We start from the raw sequence: 19,876 nt of genomic DNA on the forward strand, positions 1-19,876 counted from the left end.
TTACCACATGTATGTTTTTTAAAGATATTTGTGTTTTAGATGATGGTATAAGTCATATGAAAATGAAACTGAAAGTGAAGTGAAGACCATAAAGATTTATTATGTACTCCTATCAATTATACCTCATTTTAATGATAATCAATTATTCCTTGAACTCAAATTATGAATGTGACACTAAACCCAACACTGTACTCCCTAAACGCAAATGACTGGGGGGAACATTGTGCTCAATCTTTCTATTTACCTATCCATTCTTGGTGGGGCTACAGGCCGAACTGACCCTGCCTTTTTCATGGTATATACAGCTCTTAGAGATATACAATACCTATGGCATATCAAAAGTTCTAAGAAGCATACTCAAAGTTCTGCAGGCTTTGTTTAATTCAGCGTTTCCTATTTTACCAACATACCAATATTTGTTGCAAGTTTATTGATATCTAGCAGAACAATGCACAAAACTAGTTTTGACAAATACTACTGTAGAGAATACAAAGACAATCCCTGTCTTCAAAGAATTCACAGTATAATAGGAAGATATGGCACACATTTGTGAAATGTAACAAAATATAAGACAGCAAAAATAATCAGAGCCAAGCAAGCACTGCCAAGAGTTCCACAGACAGTAATTCTACCTTTAAGCTAATTTGATTAGAGAAGGCTTCAGACAGGAACTGGATATTTAAATATATATATATGATTTCATTAGACAGTGAAAAAGAAGCTAAGCATTCTGTGTGAAGGAATGGGAAGAAAATCCCTGGACAAATCATGCTAAGTGAAGACACAAATTGATTCAAATGAAAAATGGAGTGATTACTGTCATCAACACTCTGGCTCAGCCTCATCGGGACTATGACACGGCAGTCACAGAGCTGTTTTCTCTGCTTCCCCTTTCCTCCACACTATCATCTGAACAGTCTTCCTAAAACACACATCAGACTGTGTCTCTCTCCTGCTTCAAATCCTTCAATATGTTTCCAACTGCCAAGGCAGTGACAGATAAGGGCCACATGTGTGACAGTCCCAAAAGCAGATGTAGATTTCTCTTTTTTTTTCTTTTTGAGGTGGAAACAGGGGGCATGGTTTAGGAAGTGAAGCACAGTGCCACAGATGGAGGCAAACCCAGTAGATAATATTCACAAAAGTTTTTTTGAAAACTAGCTATTTAAAGATTTTTTTCCAAAAAAAATCTTTTAAATAAAAAGGATTTTTTTTAATTAAGCTTTATATTTATATACATTTAGATTTTTTCAACATCTTCACTAACACTATTAATGAAAGGAATAATTTTATATTATTGCCCCAAAAGTAGAAATGAACCTTATTTTTCTTAATATATGTAACACACAGATTTAACATACTGCAGAGTGTCCTCATATGGGTCTATCAATTATATGGGTAATTGGTTACTTGTCTATCTTCATTAGAATGTGAACTCTTTGGGAATAAAGACACTTTTCTCCAGAATCCATATTTTGTATTTAACGGATACATGGACAAATATATTTTGTGCATTTTATATGTCAAATAAAATACTTTGTATAAGTGAGATATAATACAAAAAGCCATGACCAAGAAGCTCTCAAAATGGAGTATTACACCCGCCTTATAATCTAAGAATACAGCCATGCTTATTAATTTTTAAGCTCAATAAAAGCGTAAGGAAAAAAGGAATCAAACATTCACAGATTTGGGTCTTAACCTACATAATACAAGTTAAACATATTGATGCAGTAAATTAACTATGAAAAATAAGACATAAAACATTATAATATTGCACAGTCTTAAAAAATATTAGAGTTAAGGCCAGTCATTATAAATTCTACATAGTGTATATTCTAAATACTCTAAAATTGTTGTATACAAGAATTATTTTTTCTTTCCATAAATTAAAACAATACTAGCTATAAACTCAAAACACAAAATTTCATAAATTAGAGTTGCCATGTGATGACAATAACGACAATCTTCTCCCAATAAAGAGACCCATTGTAACATCCCCAGTTACACAATCCCTTCTTTATTGCTAAGAGCAAGCAGTTCAAGTGGGACTGATGTCAAATCCTGTATCCAATATAAAAAGTTTATTTTGTACTCGTTATCTACACCCTACACAGCATGCAATAAGCAACACAACATTTTTGTGGTGAAGATAACATTCAATCAATGACATCTGGTAGCATTAAAAATGAGAATTATAACTTTTTAAAAGATGCCTACTCAAATTTCAGGGTAGCTTTGCCTACCTGGCTTTTATTTGGCTTTTCCTAGCAGCTGCTTCACTAGCAGTCATCGGTTCAGGAAGAACTGAAGGAATAGATGAATGCTTGGAAGAAAAAAATAAGACTTTTCATTTTAGTTGTTATTTTAATACCAGCAAGCTTTTTAAAAAGCCATGGGTATGTTCTTGAACTTAAAAAGTACTGTGAGATACTACTACTATTTTCACCTTAGATACCTATAAATTTTTAATCAGCAAATATCATTGCATGTTACATAAATGTCATGTTCCACAGAAATCCTTAGAAAATAAGCAGAAGACAAGAATATCATTGTATCCCCTTTACAACCGGGTGAATCTCAGGTAAAAAGATTATATTACATCTATAAAATCAATGACTATTTTGCACTTTGCAAAAAGAAGCAAACAGAGAGCATATGAGTAAACTGTTGTTTCTAAATACTATAGCTAATTTTCATAACACTGCTTATAAGTGTGAAGGAAACAAGGGCAGAAGGCCTTATTCATCTGTTACGCCCTAGTGTTTGGCTCATAGTAAGTGTTCAATAAATGTTAACTGAATGAAAAGCTAAAAATCCACAGATAAATGATGAAAAAAGATACTTTCATTACTAGAATGTTAGAACAGCATAACTTGAAGCTTCAACTACAAAACTACTACATCGAAATAGTAAACAAAAAGGAAGGGCACCACCTCTCTCCTTAGGAAAGCCTATAAGAGCAAATCAGGCCAGAATGATCTTTACAAAGCTGAGAATGGCTTAAAATCAGTAATGATTCTAGCAACCCATACTGGAACTGGGAGAGAATTGCCATACACAGTTTATCTGAGGTAGTTAAGTACACTGTACAGAAACTGAGTAGAAGTCAAAGCCTCTGAATGACGTTAGCTACTAAAAACATGCCTTCCATCAACTAGGCACTGGGCTTCTGATTATTTTAGTCCTCAATCACTGTCCATGTTTCATAGGAAAAGAAACTGAGATTAACCTCCCAAAAGACACAAAATCATCAGTCACTGATAAAATAAGAATGGAATCCAGGTCTCTCCAGTTAAAATGCCTGTGCTCTTCACACCAAGGGTTCCCAAACTTTCTCAGTTTACAGAGTGCTTAGTGCCTCAGTTATTTTTCATGGCACAATGAGCAGGGGGGGACCTAGCAACCCTGTTTATTAAATGTTTAGGTCCAAGCAACTTAACAGTAACAGTTCATGCAGTGTCAGACAGATGTCACTACGTTTCCCTAAAAACACAAAATACCTTGCTGTGCCCCTGAGTCTATTGCAGCTCACGGGGCACCTCAATGCATAGTTTGGGAACTGGGGCTTTACACCGAAAATACTAAGCACAAGCACACTATCTGACTGCCTGTCCTGAAGCCAGTAATTCTGGAAATATATGTATCCACACACAAGGGAATGAACTTTAAATTCAGAGTCTACTTAGAAACCTACTTACATTGATGTTGGAGACCGGACAATCCTTTTTGGCAAATTTAAATGCAAAATAGGACACTTGAAATATATCAGGTCTACGCTCTGGATCTGGTTCAAGCATGAACCCTATAAGAATAAATCAAAATATTAAAAATTTTACTGAATAAAAAAGTTATTTAGGACACACTGTAGGAATAAAAACATTTTTTTCTATTCCAATATCACTAATGATTCTAGTGAATTTCATGAATATTTTTAAAGAAAATTCAGAAATCACTACTTGTATACAAAGTTAAAGCATTATGCCAAGCGAAAAGCAGACTAGTCTTAGAACAGCTCTGCACCAAAGATACGACAAACATAATTATTCTCTTAAGGAAAAGAGACAAAATAAAGTGAGGTTAGGCAATACTGGGGAATTATTCAAGGAAGTTTCAGGGCCACAGCAGGAGTCTCTAGTCTCACTACCATCTATAATACCTCTAATTTTTTTTAAATGATCGTAAGTCATTGTGGGGGAAAAAAGGCTAAACTGCACGCATTATATTCTATCTAACAAAGCAGTACAGGATCAACACTATAGTTTTCCATAAACATGCTTTCTTCCCATACCAATGCTAACAATATTCACTAGTCACTACAGTACCATGTTTTAATATACTATACATATCATGTTCAGAAGAATGAGAAGAATTTTAAGGTTCGACTATGTACAAATTATGAACCGATTTCTATTACGCAACCTTACCATCTTGAATGAAATGCCCAACCTTTTGTCTAAAAAAACGACCACTACACCACTGTCTATTTCTTGGGAGACTTCTGTTAATTCACAATTTTTACACGGCTGACGTACATTGTTGTTGCTGTTCCGGCTCATAGCGACCCTATGTACAACAGAATGAAACACTGCCCTGTCCTGCACCATCCTCACAATCATTGCTGTTTCAGCCCACTGTCGCAGCCACCGTGTCCATCCATCCAACTGAGGGTCTTTATTTCGCTCACCCTCTACTTTACCAAACATCATGTCCTTCTCCAGAGACTGATCCCTGATAACATGTTCAAAGTATGTAAGACGAAGTCTCACCATCCTCCCTACTAAGGAGCATTTTGGCTGTACTTCTTCCAGCACAGATTTGTTCATTCTTCAGACAGTACATGGTATATTCAATATCCTTCACCAACAACATAATGCAAAGGCATCAATCTTCTTCAGTCTTCCTTATTCATTGTCCAGCTTTCTCATGCATATGAGGCGAATGAAAATGCCACGGCTCACATCAGGTGCACCTTAGTCCTCAAAGTGACATTTTTACTTTTTAATATTTTAAAGAGGTCTTTTGCAGCAGATCTGCCCAGTGCAATACATCATTTGATCTCTTGACTGCTGCTTTCATGGGCGTTAACTATGGATCCAAGTAAAATGAAATCCTTAAAAACGGTATTTTCTCCATTTATCATAATGTTGCTTATTGGTCCAGGTGTGAGGATTTTTGTTTTCTTTACGTTGAGGTGCAATCCATACTGAAGGCTGTGGTCTTTAATCTTCATCAGTAAGTGCTTCAAATCCTCTTCACTTTCAGCAAGCAGTCATCTGCGTATCTCAAGTTGTTAACGAGTCGTCCACCAATCCTGATGCCGCATTCTTCATGTAGTCCAGTTTCTAGATTATTTGCTCAGCATACAGACTGAGTAAGTACGGTGAAGGAATATAACCATGACGCACACCTTTTCTCATTTTAAACCACACACTATCCCTTGTTCTGTTTGAGTGACTGCCTCTTGGTCTATCTACAGGTTCCACATAAGCACAACTAAGTGTTCTGGAATTCCCGTTCAATGTTATGCATAGTTTGTTATGATCCACACAATCAAATGCCTTTGCATAGTCAGTACAACACAGGCAAACATCTTTCTGGTATTCTTTGCTTTCAGCCAAGATCCATCTGACATCAGCAATGATATCCCTTGTTTCACATTCTCTTCTGAATCCAGCTTAAATTTCTGGTAGTTCCATGTCAATGTACTGCTGTAACTATTTTTGAATTATCTTCAGCAAAATTTTACTTACATGCAATATTAACGATATTGCTCAATAATTTCCACATTCTGTTAGATCACCTTTCTTTGGAATGGGCATAAAAACAAATCTCTTCTGGTCATTTGGCCAGGTAGCTGTCTTCCAAATTTCTTGGCATAGATGAGTGAGCACTTCCACCGCCACATCCATTTGTTGAAACATCTTAATTGGTATTCCATCAATTCCTGGACCCTTGTTTTCCACCATTCTCTTCAGTGCAGTTTGGACTTCTCCCTTCAATACCATCAGTTCTTGACCATATGCTACCTCCTGAAATGGCTGAACATCAACCATTCTTTTTGGTGTAGTGACTTTGTATACTCCTTCTACCTTCTTTTGATGTTCAATATTTTGCCCATAGAATTCTTCAATATTGCAACTTGAGGCTTGAATTTTTTCGTCGGTTCTTTCAGCATGGAAAATGCCAAGAACGTTCTTCCCTTTTGCTTTTCTAACTCCAGGTCTTTGCACATTTTATTATAATACTTTGTCTTCTCAAGCCACCCTTTGAAATCTTCTGTTCAGCTCTTTTACGTGATCCTTTCTTCCTTTCACTTTAGCTACTCTACATTTAAGAGCAACTTTAAGAGTCTGTTCTGACATCTGCTTTGGTCTTTTCTTTCTTTCCCATCTTTTAAATCACCTTTTACTTTCGCCATGTATGATGTTCTTGATGTCATACCACAGCTCATCTGGTCTTCAGTCATCAGTTTTCAACGAGTTGAATCTATTCCTGAAATGATCTCTAAATTCAGGTGGGATACACTCAAGTTCTACTCTGGCTCTTGTGGACTTGTTTTAATTTTCTTCAGTTTAACCTTGAACTTGTATATGAGCAAATAATGGTCTGTTCCACAGACAGCACCTGGCCTTGTTCTGACTGATGATATTTAGCTTCTCCACCATCTCTTCTCACAGACGAGATCGTAGCCTATTTGATTCCCGTGTACTCCATCTTGCAAGGTCCACGTGTATAGCTGCCATTCATTTAGCTGAATAAAGGTATTTCCAACAAATACATACATACACAATGACATATATTCTCAAGTCTATTAACTAAAAAATTCACATTCTGTTAATCTATTTCCATGTTCTAACTCTCCACACATTTTACTATCTAAAATTCAAGTAACAGGTAAACATTTCAAAAGAAGGTGTTTCTCTAGGGAAACAATCATAATTTAGGCTAAAAACAAAAACAATTAGTAAAATGAAAAAAATGCACAAAGTACTGCTTCATTAAGTTCTTATAATGTTCAAATCATTTTTTAAACTTATTTGAAATGTAAAATTTACAGCATTAGTTAAATGATGTTCTGAAGTTTGATAATAAAAAAGCATAGATAGATCAAAGCATAAAATGATTAAGATAAAATTATAAATCCAAATGAATTAAATCTTCCCTTCAAATTAAAGTAATATTTTGAACAAAGAATATGCAACCTATTTCCAACAGAACGATACTTTCGTTAAAAACACAATTTGTGGCAAGTGACACTAAGTGAAAAAAAAAAAGGATTTTATTTTGGAGATTCTGAGTTCAGTTTTTAAAAAAATACAAAAACTCGGCATGTAATCTGATTTTATATATTTTAAAATGCTAATGTATATCACATAATATTGATTTTTATAACTGTATCACCACTGTTAGAGTGAAATAATTTAAAGCATTTTAATTCTAGTATCTATTAGTTTATATTTAACCTCATTCCAGGAAAGAATTGAGGAATCTACAAGATTTTTTTTTTACCCCCCAAAATATATCACATTTTATGTTAATACCAACAGTCATTTCATCTAATATTTAAAAGTAACAAACAACATGAAATGGGGATAAATTTAAACATATTCTAACAATAAATGCTTTTCATATAATTTAATAAGCAAATCAAGTGACTTATCAAATTCACACTTACAGTCCTATTTTTCTATTATTTGGCCTTTAAAAGATAATTTCAACAGGAGTTAATTATAATCATTTATTCATATAAAGGATATGCAGTGGCATAATGCACTATAAAGTTTCCTAAATATGTGTGAAAATTAGGACTAGTGGGAAAGTAATGGTTAAAAAAAAGAAAAAAAAAAATTAAAAGAACGAGGCCAGTAAAGAAACTGCATATGATTTGGTCCTATAAATGTAGACCAAACATTCAGCTCTCCACTCTCTAGCTGTCAACACAAATAGGGCACCATGATCCCTTACATGAACCTGAGTGTCCTTAACACAAAAGCAAACCAAGTGCTCAGGAAAAGCACTGTTCTTGATACTGAAAGCAGGGAGCAAATTCTCTCTCAGGTCCTTCTAAAGATGGCTCACACAAAATGAATAACATTCTTAAGGAATTGCAATGTATGACATAGGGCCATATCTTATAAACTTTTACTGTGTGAACCAGTGTCATAACACCTAACTGCAGTTCAGTAAAAGAAATCTTAAAGGGGTAGAGAACGATATGGTATAAGTACACACTTCTCTGGTGGCCTAGCTTAATCAAGGAAAATTTAGTATCTAGAGAGAAACAGAATGATCCTGAATTTAGGCAATTCTGTACAGCTTTCTTTCACAATACTTGGGAAACAATGAGGGGAAATAAATTTTAGATTTTATGTTTTCTAGCCAATACATGCACAGGTAATTTTATCTTTGAACTTAAGCAAAGCACCACATCCTCTAACGATTAGGCAGCCAGGACATGGGTATAACATGAGCAAACAAAGGGACTTTCAACTCCCTTGGCTCATCCATGTGGGAATACATCTTGCTAGAGTCAGTTTAGTTTGTCTAACTGCACTGATCCCATTTATGTGACATAAAATCAATTTAAAGGGTCATGACTAGCATTTATTTTAATGAACTAGATTAGAGTATATCACTGTAATAAGCATAAGCAATATTTCACAAAACTTTTTTCAGTTATACATGTACTGTGTGTGTGCTGGATGGTAACTAAACATGTACTTTTTACTGTGGATCACAGTCAAAAGGGTTTGAAGAACACTGTGCCAGTATATTACCACGATCTCTCTCTAATTCATTGTTCCCCAAGGAAAAGCTAGTGCTTTGTCTAATCGTTAAGGCTGGGAAAAAAAGCAGCACCTGCATGCTTCAACCTCTGATGCTTTCTTTCAGGAATGTTATTCTCAGGACATATATGTTCTCTGCTAAAGCATGTATTGTAAGCAGCCTGCCTCTGTGGATGAAGCTTATACTTTTCCAGCACTGCCAAGACTGAGTATGCATAAATTTAGGGGCTGAGTACAGATTAGCAGACCCAGTTAGCTTCAGAACTAAACTTTGTTCTACGATCTGCTTTATCAATACTCAAGTTGACAGTTTAATCTGATGAGTTCCTGTGTCCCATCTCTCATTTGGTTTTAAACTCAAACTATGAAGAGGCTACCACAAAAAGAACATGGTTACATTTTTATCTCTAAATATCTTTAAACTGGGTATTATAAGCCATTAACAGAAAAAAAGCTCAATTAGGCTATCTTCAAGCATTTAATTGTAAGTAATATAATTTCCTAAATTCTCTAGGACAATGGGTTATGAAATATATACCCGGAAAAGTAACGGATATAATCTGGAGCATAGAGGTATCAGCTCTAAGGCAGCTGATCAGTGGGGTGTATCTACCAAGAATGACAACTTCAGTTTTTAAGCAGTTGGTCCAAAGTCATTTTCTCTTACAATGATTAGACTGCAAGCATAATGCTTTATTAACTTCTAGTTTATGATAATAAAACCATATCATCTACAAAAATGTGCTCCTGGAGGAAAGACATGGATGAGGGAATATATGTATCTATTCCATCCAAAAATAACGAGTGACTAAAAGTTAAAAAAATAAAAGGCAAGGAAGCTAGAATACATCCTTGTTTTCTCAACTTAGAAAAGATTATCTGACAGACATATGGACACCTATGTTCACTGCAGCACTATTCAGAGTAGCACAAAGACAGAAATGACCTAATTGCCCATCAATGGATAAGTGGGTTAATAAAACGTGGTACATATGAACCATGGAATACTATGTCGTCATAAAGAATGATGAGTCCTCGAAACATAAGGTGGATGAATCTGGAGGTGAAATAAGTATATGCTGCCCAGCCTCTAATACCTGGAGCTCTGGTGGCGCAGTGGTTAAGCATTCGGCTGTGGCATTCAAATCCACCAGTCACTCCTTGGAAATCCTATGGGGCAGTTCTACTCTATCTTATAGGGTCCCTATGAGTTGGAATTAACTCGACAGCAATGGGTTTGGTTTTTTCCGGCTCTCTCATACCTTCCCATCAACAGTATTTTCCAATGAGAATACTCAGAGTCTCTAAGATATTGCAAAAACCCTAATGAAATCCTCAGTTCATTTGTGATTAAAATTCATACTTAGTCAATAAAATAGTGTAACAGCTCCACTGATTTACAAAAAGGGCTCTAATAAAAGGTTAAACTTCAATTAGCCAGAACATTCAACAGCCAAAGTATATTCCTCAATCTATTCTTTGGCTATTCAAATTAATGTTTTTTCATGCTTTCAATACCCTAATTTTTAGACAATGAAGGGTGAATGGGTAAGGGTCTAGTGTTTGTTACAATGCATTTTAAAGGTAATTTTGCTACTAAAAATAAATTCACGTTCTGTAAAATGGCACTCTATAAGCAAAGCTTATGTGAAAATAAGGTTGAGGCACACCATTTTACAACTGCACAACTTTGTCACCAGAACACTGACAAAAACATTAACTGGTACCTGGGAAGGTAATTTGGACTATCCAGGAGGTAGTTCAATTTGGCTAGTGGCTGCCACAAGGATACAAAAACACATAAACAACACTGGGAGGTGCTCAACCAATGACAATGGAAGTGGAGCTCTGAGCTAATGAGGCTGTCTCGAAGGGACAGGCTTAGTAGGCTCTCACAGAGAGCCACACAAAACTGAGAGGCAGATCTCTCTAGAGAAAAAAAAACAGGTAAAAGCACCTATATTTAATGTTCTCAAATAAAGGTAAAAAGTGTTCATGTTGGCGGTGCAGAGGCCAAACTTAGGGCTATTTCCATTAGCCTGAAAACTGTTAACATAACCTCCCCTACCCCATTATTCTGGCTCCTCTAGACTAGGAAAACCATCATATAAAGCAACAGAATTTCTGTGTTAAACTGATATAATTCTCCAATTTCTAACACATAGGGGCAAACTCATATTATAGAAATAAAAAGACAGTGCTTTAAATGGTAAGTGTGCAAAGCAAGGCTAGGATTCCTTTTATGCCTATTTTTCTTTTGGTCATTTTGCCCATTTTTCTTTTGGAGTGTTTGGCCTTTTCTTTTTGATTCACATTGAGTTTCGTAAATTATAAAAACTAGCCATTTGTCAAATGTGTAACAAATATTTTTTGCCAGTTTATCATGGGTTCATGGATTTTATACTTTCAATGATTTAAATTCAGTGGTTACGTGTATTGCTCTTTCTTTTATAGTTTCTGGGATTTAGTGCCTAGCTTATAAATTCCCCGTTCCAATCCTATAAATACATTCACACTATTTTTTTCCAAGCACATTTATGTTTTATTTTTTACATTTAAACCTTTGATCTTTCTGAAATATTAACATAAGGAATGAGGCAGGGAACCACTTTATATTTTGTACCAAAATGGCTAAGAAATTGTCTTACCATTTATTTTTCCCCACTGAATTGAACTGCCATCTTTATCATATACAAAACATCAAATATATTTATACTGACCCTCTTTTCTAGTTTATTGATCTATATGGCTGGAGACTATGGCACAGGATATTTAAAACGCACAGAATTACTAGAAAATTTTGAATTAAAACAGTGTTGAGGGGTGCTATTTAAATATTGCAGCTTTCTAATATATTTTAATACCTAATTGGCTAGTATTCCCCTTCCCTCAAATCATACTTAATATAAAAAGTTAAATCATAGTATCTATCAAAAAAGAATGAAAAAATCTTAAAGTAGGGTGGAAGAAAAACAGATATCTTTGGAATCACGGGACAATAGGACTATCCCTTCTGACATTACCTTAGTTGCTTTCTTTTAACTATTTCATAATAAATTACAGCTATTAAACAGGGTGGCAAGATAAGCTATAATCTAAGACTAGTAATACTTTGACTCAAAGCAACAACAGATCAGAATATCTGGATTTCAAAAGTACAAAGACTGGCTAATTAAATGGCATGCTGTAAAGTTTTTCCAGAAATTCTGGTTTCCTTAATTATGTAAACTCTGCTTTTGTGCTACTGAAAAGCTTATCTAAGAGTTTAAGACATTAGTCTAAACTAATCTGTAATGACACTGCTTTCATTCTTTTAATAGTCTTATAACCATCTTTTTCACATTTTATCTTCACTATCATTTCACAAAACTATAACACATGAAATAAAAAGACTAGGTTTTTAGGTAAAGAGGTATAAATAAAAAAAAAAAATTTTTTCATAAATTTTACCAAGTACTTACTTATTAAGCAATGTATGTTATGAGAGTAGCGAGAATTGTCTGGGATGGTGAAGGTGCCATCACAGATAGCAACCTGACTCTCACCAAAAGGAAGAGTGAAGAAACAAAGTTTATACAGTAAACACCCCAGTGCCTGTAAAACAGAAGAAGCATTAATATCAGAGCTAAAACAATCAATTTAACCATAAGACATAAGGACAGTCAAAAGCCAAAACAGAAATGTGTTATTGAAAAAACAAAATTCTAATGTTTTTATACTGGATCAATCTTTTCACAAATTATTGGTTAACCAATCCTTAATTATGTTTAATTTTTCAAAAGACATTCAACTATATTACTTCCAGGTTTTTCTATCACATGTGTGGCTATCTGACTGAATCAGAAGCTGTCAGAGAACTCTAAATTGTGAATGATGTTAACCAAAGTAGTAATGGTTGAGTCTTTTGGAAAAAGAAAATCATAATTTTATTTCTTCCACAAGTAAAATATATATTTCGTACACAAACAGCATGTAACCAACAAAGTAAGCACAAGGCTTCTTCCAAGAGCACTTTTTAAAGAGTCATAATAAAATATGTTTAAAAAGACTAGGATTTTAAATATGGTTAACCAGCACAGTTAACTTATTAGACAACCATCAATAAGCACACGTCATCACTTCATATATACTATAAAAATTAGCTCTCTATTTCTGTCCATAATCCTATAATTTTTATTCTATATTAGTTATATTTGTAACCTGGGTAATCTATATTAAAGTTCAAAATGGAAAGGCTCTGTCTGCTTAACTTGCATGGCTTTATAAATAACACAGCATCAATAAATCTACCTGCTGACAATGAAGCAAAATACCCTAAAAAAGAATTGTACCTGGAAAAGTAGCAGAAGTTGTTTCTGGCTAAACCGCTAACAGCTCAGACCTGAGCAGCAGTAATAAAATGTAACTGGCTGCTCAAGAAATCATGACTTTGTTACAAGAAGCGTCAACTACAAGCCTTACAAGTTTAAGGAGCATTTTCAATCCTAAACAGATGGTATAAAAGTATTATAAAATTATCCAATAGTTAGTATATAATTCTATCAGTAATACTGAAATGTGGGCTTCTACCTAAAAATGAGCAAATCAGCGCACATCGACTTAGCAGATGCAGCTAGCTAACAAGTACGCTCTTTCATAAACACTATGAAGCTAATAATCTACAGGAACACCTTTGTGAACTCAGCAATATTAATGTGGAAAACATTTTCAATATGATAGCAGTCTCTCAATGAGAAAAGCTATTAAAAAAATAGGAATTCCAACAAATTAGTTCAAAAACATTCACACTGGGTGAATGTATCCTATGTCTAACAGAATTATAGATGATGAATAGAAATAATTACTTCAATTTGTTGTTTTTTTAATTATGATTCTTCTATAAGATATTTTCAAGATTTATCCAGTAATGGCACATAAGGCTCCCTTAACAGTAGTAAAAAAAAAAAAAAAAAACTGCAATATCTGCATTAAATTACACTTTTTTTTTTTAACTATCCAGATGACAGTCTGACAGTCTAGGCAAAACAGATCTGCATTTAGCCAGTTTTATCTTGTCATACAAACTTTTAGTAATGTGTCTTGTATTAAAGTAATTGCTGCAGAGATAACAATCCAGATAATTTTAGCACTGTCAGGACACTTAAGACATAAAGCTCAAATACTCTGCTTCACATAGTGTGAACACGTGAAGTGTCCTAATTTTTTCACACCAAAGCCATTTCTCTCTTTATCCATTTGGTATAATGAGAACTGTTCTAGAAACAGGACAGAACAAATGGCCTGATTTTGAATACTGAATATTATCATCTTCAATTTTCCTCATTAAAAAGTAACATAAGCATCTCCTACTGAATTTCCTAAATGCTTAATAAAATCACCATCTTAGATCTCAGAATAAAAATGTCCTACAATGGAAACTCCCAAGTTATTAAAAAAAAAAAAAAAACTTCCAAAATATCAAGTGCTCAATATAACTCCCTGAAATAGGATCAGAAATGATTCTAATTGAATACTGTTTCTGGATATTCCAGAATTTACACTTAAAATGTTGTGGCATGCTTCTATTTCATCTGAACTAAGTAAGACAAGCATAAGGATGGCATCATGGAAATTAAACATCTACCTCTTTTAAGCATGTAAACACAGATATTGTTTTCAGATTATTTTTTCTTCTTCTTTATTTTATCTTTGAGTATGTATTTGTAATTCTACAGCTATACCCAGTTATCCATTATAAAAACAGTAACTAATCAATAATGGTCTAAAATTTAGAAGTATCACTGACAACTTAATATGCTGCCTGGCATGTGTACTAATTCTGACAAAAAAAAATGAATAAAGTAGTAGATTTCTTCTTTGTGTTAAGATATTAAGTTATAATTGTGTGCTTAAAATAAAAAATAAACCAATTGCCCTCAAGTCTATTCCAATTCATAACGACCCTATAGGACAGAGTACAACTGCCCTATAGGGTATCCAAGGCTGTAAAATCTTTATGGAAGCGGACTGCCACATCTTTCTCCCACAGAGTAACTGATGAGTTTGAGCTGTTTACTTTTTAATTAGCAGCCAAGCGCTTAACCACGGCACCACGAGGACTCCATTGTGAGCTCAGAGAACTTTTTTTTTTTTTAATTGATCCTTGATGATTTCAAAAAAATAATGTAGCTATGATGTCTATTGTTTGCTCTACTATTGAAAAGATCTTTGCAGGTCATATGGAATTCAAGAGCAATCACAAAATTAGGTCAAAAAAGACCTCCCAGATCACCTCTTCTAGTATCTTCTGTTTGTAAGTCAGAATCCAATTTAATTTGCTTCCTGCACTATACGTAAGCCCTCCTTACTATAAGCCATTTAATAAGCCACATGTTACTGCTGTGGAAAACAAACGAGGACTGAATTATACAAGCTGGTGATCTATTTTTTTTCTAGTGAAGTGATCTATTAGCAGCATCAAATTAACTAAACAGAACTTACTGACAGTTTGATTCAACCATGAACATGCTTAAAATTCAACACCTTCATATTTTAAGAATCTGATAAAAATGTGTATGGTATATAGACAGATGAAAAGATATCAATGATATTTTTTATTGTATTGCAAGAGTATTTGTCTCTCTAAGATTTTGTTTGGCACCCCACCTCAAACAGGGAGGAAGCCAGGAGAGAAAAACCAGAAATATTCATTGGGTTTCACATATTATGTTCAACTACTTTCTGAACATTATGGGTTAATAACAGTATAAACCTGACTTCTTGTAAAGCCTAGAAATATCTCCAAAGTAGTAGTATTCTCCCATACCTAATGTGACTAGTGGTAGCGGCTATAATAATTGTTGAATTTAAATTAATTCACATTTAAAGTATTTTCCTGCTAGCTTATTAAAAAAACCAAACCCGTTGCCACTGAGTCAATTCGAACTCATAGTGACCCTACAGCACAGAGCAGAACTGCCTCACAGAGTTTCCAAGGAGCGCCTGGTGCATTAGAACTGCCAACATTTTGGTTAGCAGCTGTAGCACTTAACCACTACATCACCAGGGTCTCTAGTTTATTAAATATAACCGAAAAGTATTTTATTTATTAAATGAGTTCTAAAAAGGTGTTGGCGTTCTAACATAAGGTAAACAAACATGATCTATCTCGATAATTCAATCCAGATGTATACACTAAATTATAACAAATCTTAATATACAGAAACCAGTCAACAGTGTGTTTATAATTAGAAAAAATTTTTACTCACAGTAGTTTCCATTCATAAGATCCGAAAGTACTCCAAAAAACAACTTAGTGTAATTACTTAAGCATTATGCCCAGCTCTTCTGTACTGTGGTCAACCAAAAGCCACTCAGTAAGAAAAATGTTAACACTCATATAATCTAAATTCTAAAAACAACTGTGTTCTACTCTGTCCTGCAGGGTCGCTATGAGTCAGAATTGACTCAACAGCAATGGGTTTTTTGTTTTCGTTTTTTTTACTGTGTTAAAGTTACATTATAGGGAAGTCCTTTAATCTGTTTTTTTGTTTTTTACAGAAGCTTTTAATCTCAGGATTGAAAAAATAAAATGCTTTAATATTTTTCTTCTCCTAAATAAGAAAAGCTCTACTTTATACCACTCTCTATATATTAGGAAATGCCTTTTAAGGGTGGGGGTGGAGCCTGGGGGGTAGTCAATTGAACTCAGATTTCTTAATTTAGCTAGAGCAAATTCCAGCCTTTCTTGGCCTTACCCAGATATCAGCCTTGGTGGTGATAGGTTTCCCTCCATAAAGGTTGATCATTTCAGGGGCTCTGTATGACAGAGTTGTATACCTGGCAGTAAATAAGTGAAATGGAATGGAGATATAAAAAAAGACAGACACTACATTGATTCTACATGAAATACTACCAAAATTTTTAGGTTCAGTAACATTACATAGAATTAATACTATAAAAAAGATCCTTAAAACCCTGTCAAGGATTGAGCAATATAAAACATTTTATTTATTTAATATTAGAAACATTTTAAATAATGATGATGCATAGTTTTCCTTGAATTTCTTATTTGAAATAATACAATTTAACTATAGTAGTCTCCTTATCAAAATATTTTAGTCCATTAATTTAAATGAAAATTTCTACCCTCTCAAATAATTAATTCATGTTTACTAAGGAGTTTGTTTTTATGGACTCTAACATACTTCCTTGAACAGAGTAGTAAATCTTGTTTGGGTTTGGTTTTATAATTGGCATTGTTTTAAAAGTAATCTAGTTGACATAATTCTAACTACACTAACAACTTAGTAGCTAAGTATACTTCTAACACTGACTGCCATCATGAACTATTTTGAATTAAAAGATACTATGAACAAATATTTACAAATATAAAAACCCAAAATCCAATTTGGAACAGAACATCTTAATGAAGTTGTATTCAAATTTCATGGCAGAAATTATCAGAATATGGATATACTTCCTATTCCTATATCATGGCATAATTTAAGATTCATTTTGAGTGTTTAAATATTTTTTTTTTCTTAAAGAAGTATCTAAAATCTTAACATTCTACCATCCTGCACTTTCCAAATGAGCCTGACTAGTGAGACATTCTGAATGATCCTACTGTTGAGGAATGACCTAAGAAGCCAGGATATATAAGTGGCATGAGGGCAGGACTTTTGTTCTGTTCACTGCTACACCCCCAGCACCAAAAACTATGTCTGCTACATTATAGGCACTGAATAAAGACTTGTTAATTGAATAAACCGATAGCCAGCTAACTCCTCAACTGAGCCACAAAGTACAAGAACCCCTCATGAACTTGGGTTCATCACTAATGCAAATTCAACTAAACTTTATGCCACAGACTATAACAGCAAAAAATGAAAACTTCAAGCAAGTCAGAGAAGTTTGAGCAGGACCCTATAGCAGCGATGATGATTTTATCACAATTCCATAACTTTTTTAAATATTATATGTGCGTACATATATCCCTAAGAAGCCAATTCAATAATCCATTGTCCTTGTGCTCTTCGGGACATTCATATGTTTACTGAGGGGTCTGTTTTTATGGAATCTAACATAATCCTCATAATCTAACATAATCATCATAGAATGGGCCACAGTAATATCAGTTCTATTTGAGCTATTCCTGAAATGCTGCAGTTCAAATGGTAGCTCCTACATAGTCTTAAACAATTGGAAACTGTGAGGAAGTGATGAAAGGCAACTTAGATGAGACAAGTATTGAGAAATTACTATTCTGACAGATCTTTATGTGTTCTGTATCATTTTATAAAGGTAATGGGAGATTTACAAACAGTTCCATTTTCAAAAACTGGAAAACAGAAGTCAGGAAAAAGTTCTCACAGATGCTCTGACAACCATGGATTAAGGAAACACTGAGCATTACAACTTACACTTCTGCCAGAGAACTTTCCAGTATCCTATTATAAAATAACTTTATACAGTTTTCACAGTCTTTGACATATAGAGAAATCAGTCTTTAAATTATAAATATGAAGTAAAAGCATAAATATTTTCAAATAACTAATTTTTCATAGCAATTAAGCATAAATCTTCAGTATCAGTAAAAGCACAGATATTTAACTGAACTCAACAATCACTTTAAACTCCCTTTAATGATTCCACTCTACTACAGCTTATTTAACAAATTTCTTTATAAATCTGTTTACAATGTAGACGAAAAGCTGCTATATTCACAGTAAAATGTATTTCCTACTTAGCTAGACCAGACATAAATTAATCTGTTTCTGTGGCATAGAAACATTTTGAAGAAATCTATCAATGGGATATCTAAAATTTGTATTGGCAGAGCTGGTCAGACTCAAGCTAAAATTTCCATGAGACAAAGAGCAATAAAGATGGCACTTACTTTTTAATTTCTTCTTCTACTACATTCACTCCATCTTTTTGAGGATTAAGAAATTTGTTAGTGGCACTGCCGAAGTCACAAAGTACATAGTTTCCACTATCATTCAATAAAATATTTTCTACCTTAAGAGAAAAAAAAAAGTAATTAGTAGTGTTTTCAAAATAAAAATTATCTTTTTAAAACTCTTTTCATACAATAAAGACTGAAGGGTTTATGCCACGTGTGTGTGTGTGTGTGTGTGTATCTAAGACATCTAAAATGAAGGACAAATGAACCAGAACAAAAATATACTACGTCTACTGTTTCTCCTACTAAGAGCAAGAAAGCACTTCTCCCTCCCCATGATGGTTTGTGCAGGGGCCAAGAAACCCTAAATCCTCTCCAAAACTGCTTTTATGAAAGAGATCAGTAACAGGCAGAGTCCACCTCATCTCTCCTACTCTACCTCCATTTTTCCCCTTTAATGACATTTCTGTATATCTATAAAACCAAAAAACCAAATCCACTGCCGTTGAGTCAATTATGACTCATGGCTACCCTTTTGGACAGAGGAGAACTGCCCCATAGGGTTTCCAAGGAGCGCCTAGTGGATTCGAATTGCTGACCTTTTGGTTAGCGGCCAAGCTCTTAACCACTGTACCACCAGGGCTCCTCTGCTTATCTATAGATAAGTAATAATAAAAACCATTTAAATTCTACATCTGATTGATTCCTAATGCTGTTTTTATCTAAAATGTACTACACTGAAGGACACAAATTTGACTTTATGTCCTAACTTGGAGACCAGGATTTTAGTAACTAAAATAAACCAATTACATGCATAGTTTCGACGGCAGTGGGTTTTTTTGGGAGGCAGTGGGTTTTTTTGGGATGCATAGTTTCCAGAAAATGAGAGCGGGTTCACAGTCCAGCTCTGTTACTTCTTAACATGTGTTACCTTTGACAATTTGCTTTAATTTTCTTATCTATAATATCTACTATATGTGATACTTGTGAAAATTAAATTAAAACTTGCAAAGTGCTTAGAAACATTTTTGAAGAAATCTATAAATGGAATATCTAAAATTTGTATTGGCAGAGCTGGTCAAACTCAAGTAAAATTCCCTTGAGATAATGTGCAATAAAAATGGCACTTTTTAATTTCTTCTACTACATTCTAGAACAGTATCTGCTTTATGAAAAAAACTCAAATGATATTATTATTGTT

At 34.0% G+C, this 19,876-nt stretch overlaps 1 protein-coding gene across 2 annotated transcripts in view; it reads right to left on the reverse strand.

The window, feature by feature from the left end:
- BMP2K (BMP2 inducible kinase) overlaps positions 1-19,876 on the reverse strand; it is a 147,053-nt gene that overhangs the window by 62,958 nt on the left and 64,219 nt on the right. For both annotated transcript variants that reach the window (XM_049885926.1, XM_049885924.1), the window contains exons 5-9: positions 18,670-18,791; positions 16,526-16,607; positions 12,251-12,383; positions 3,702-3,805; positions 2,247-2,326 (exon numbers count right to left, since the gene is read on the reverse strand). In XM_049885926.1, the coding sequence (XP_049741883.1) occupies positions 2,247-2,326; positions 3,702-3,805; positions 12,251-12,383; positions 16,526-16,607; positions 18,670-18,791 (521 nt within the window). The remainder of the gene's footprint in view (positions 1-2,246; positions 2,327-3,701; positions 3,806-12,250; positions 12,384-16,525; positions 16,608-18,669; positions 18,792-19,876) is intronic.

The sequence above is a fragment of the Elephas maximus genome, chromosome 5, assembly GCF_024166365.1.
Source record: "Elephas maximus indicus isolate mEleMax1 chromosome 5, mEleMax1 primary haplotype, whole genome shotgun sequence".
NCBI lineage: Eukaryota > Metazoa > Chordata > Mammalia > Proboscidea > Elephantidae > Elephas > Elephas maximus.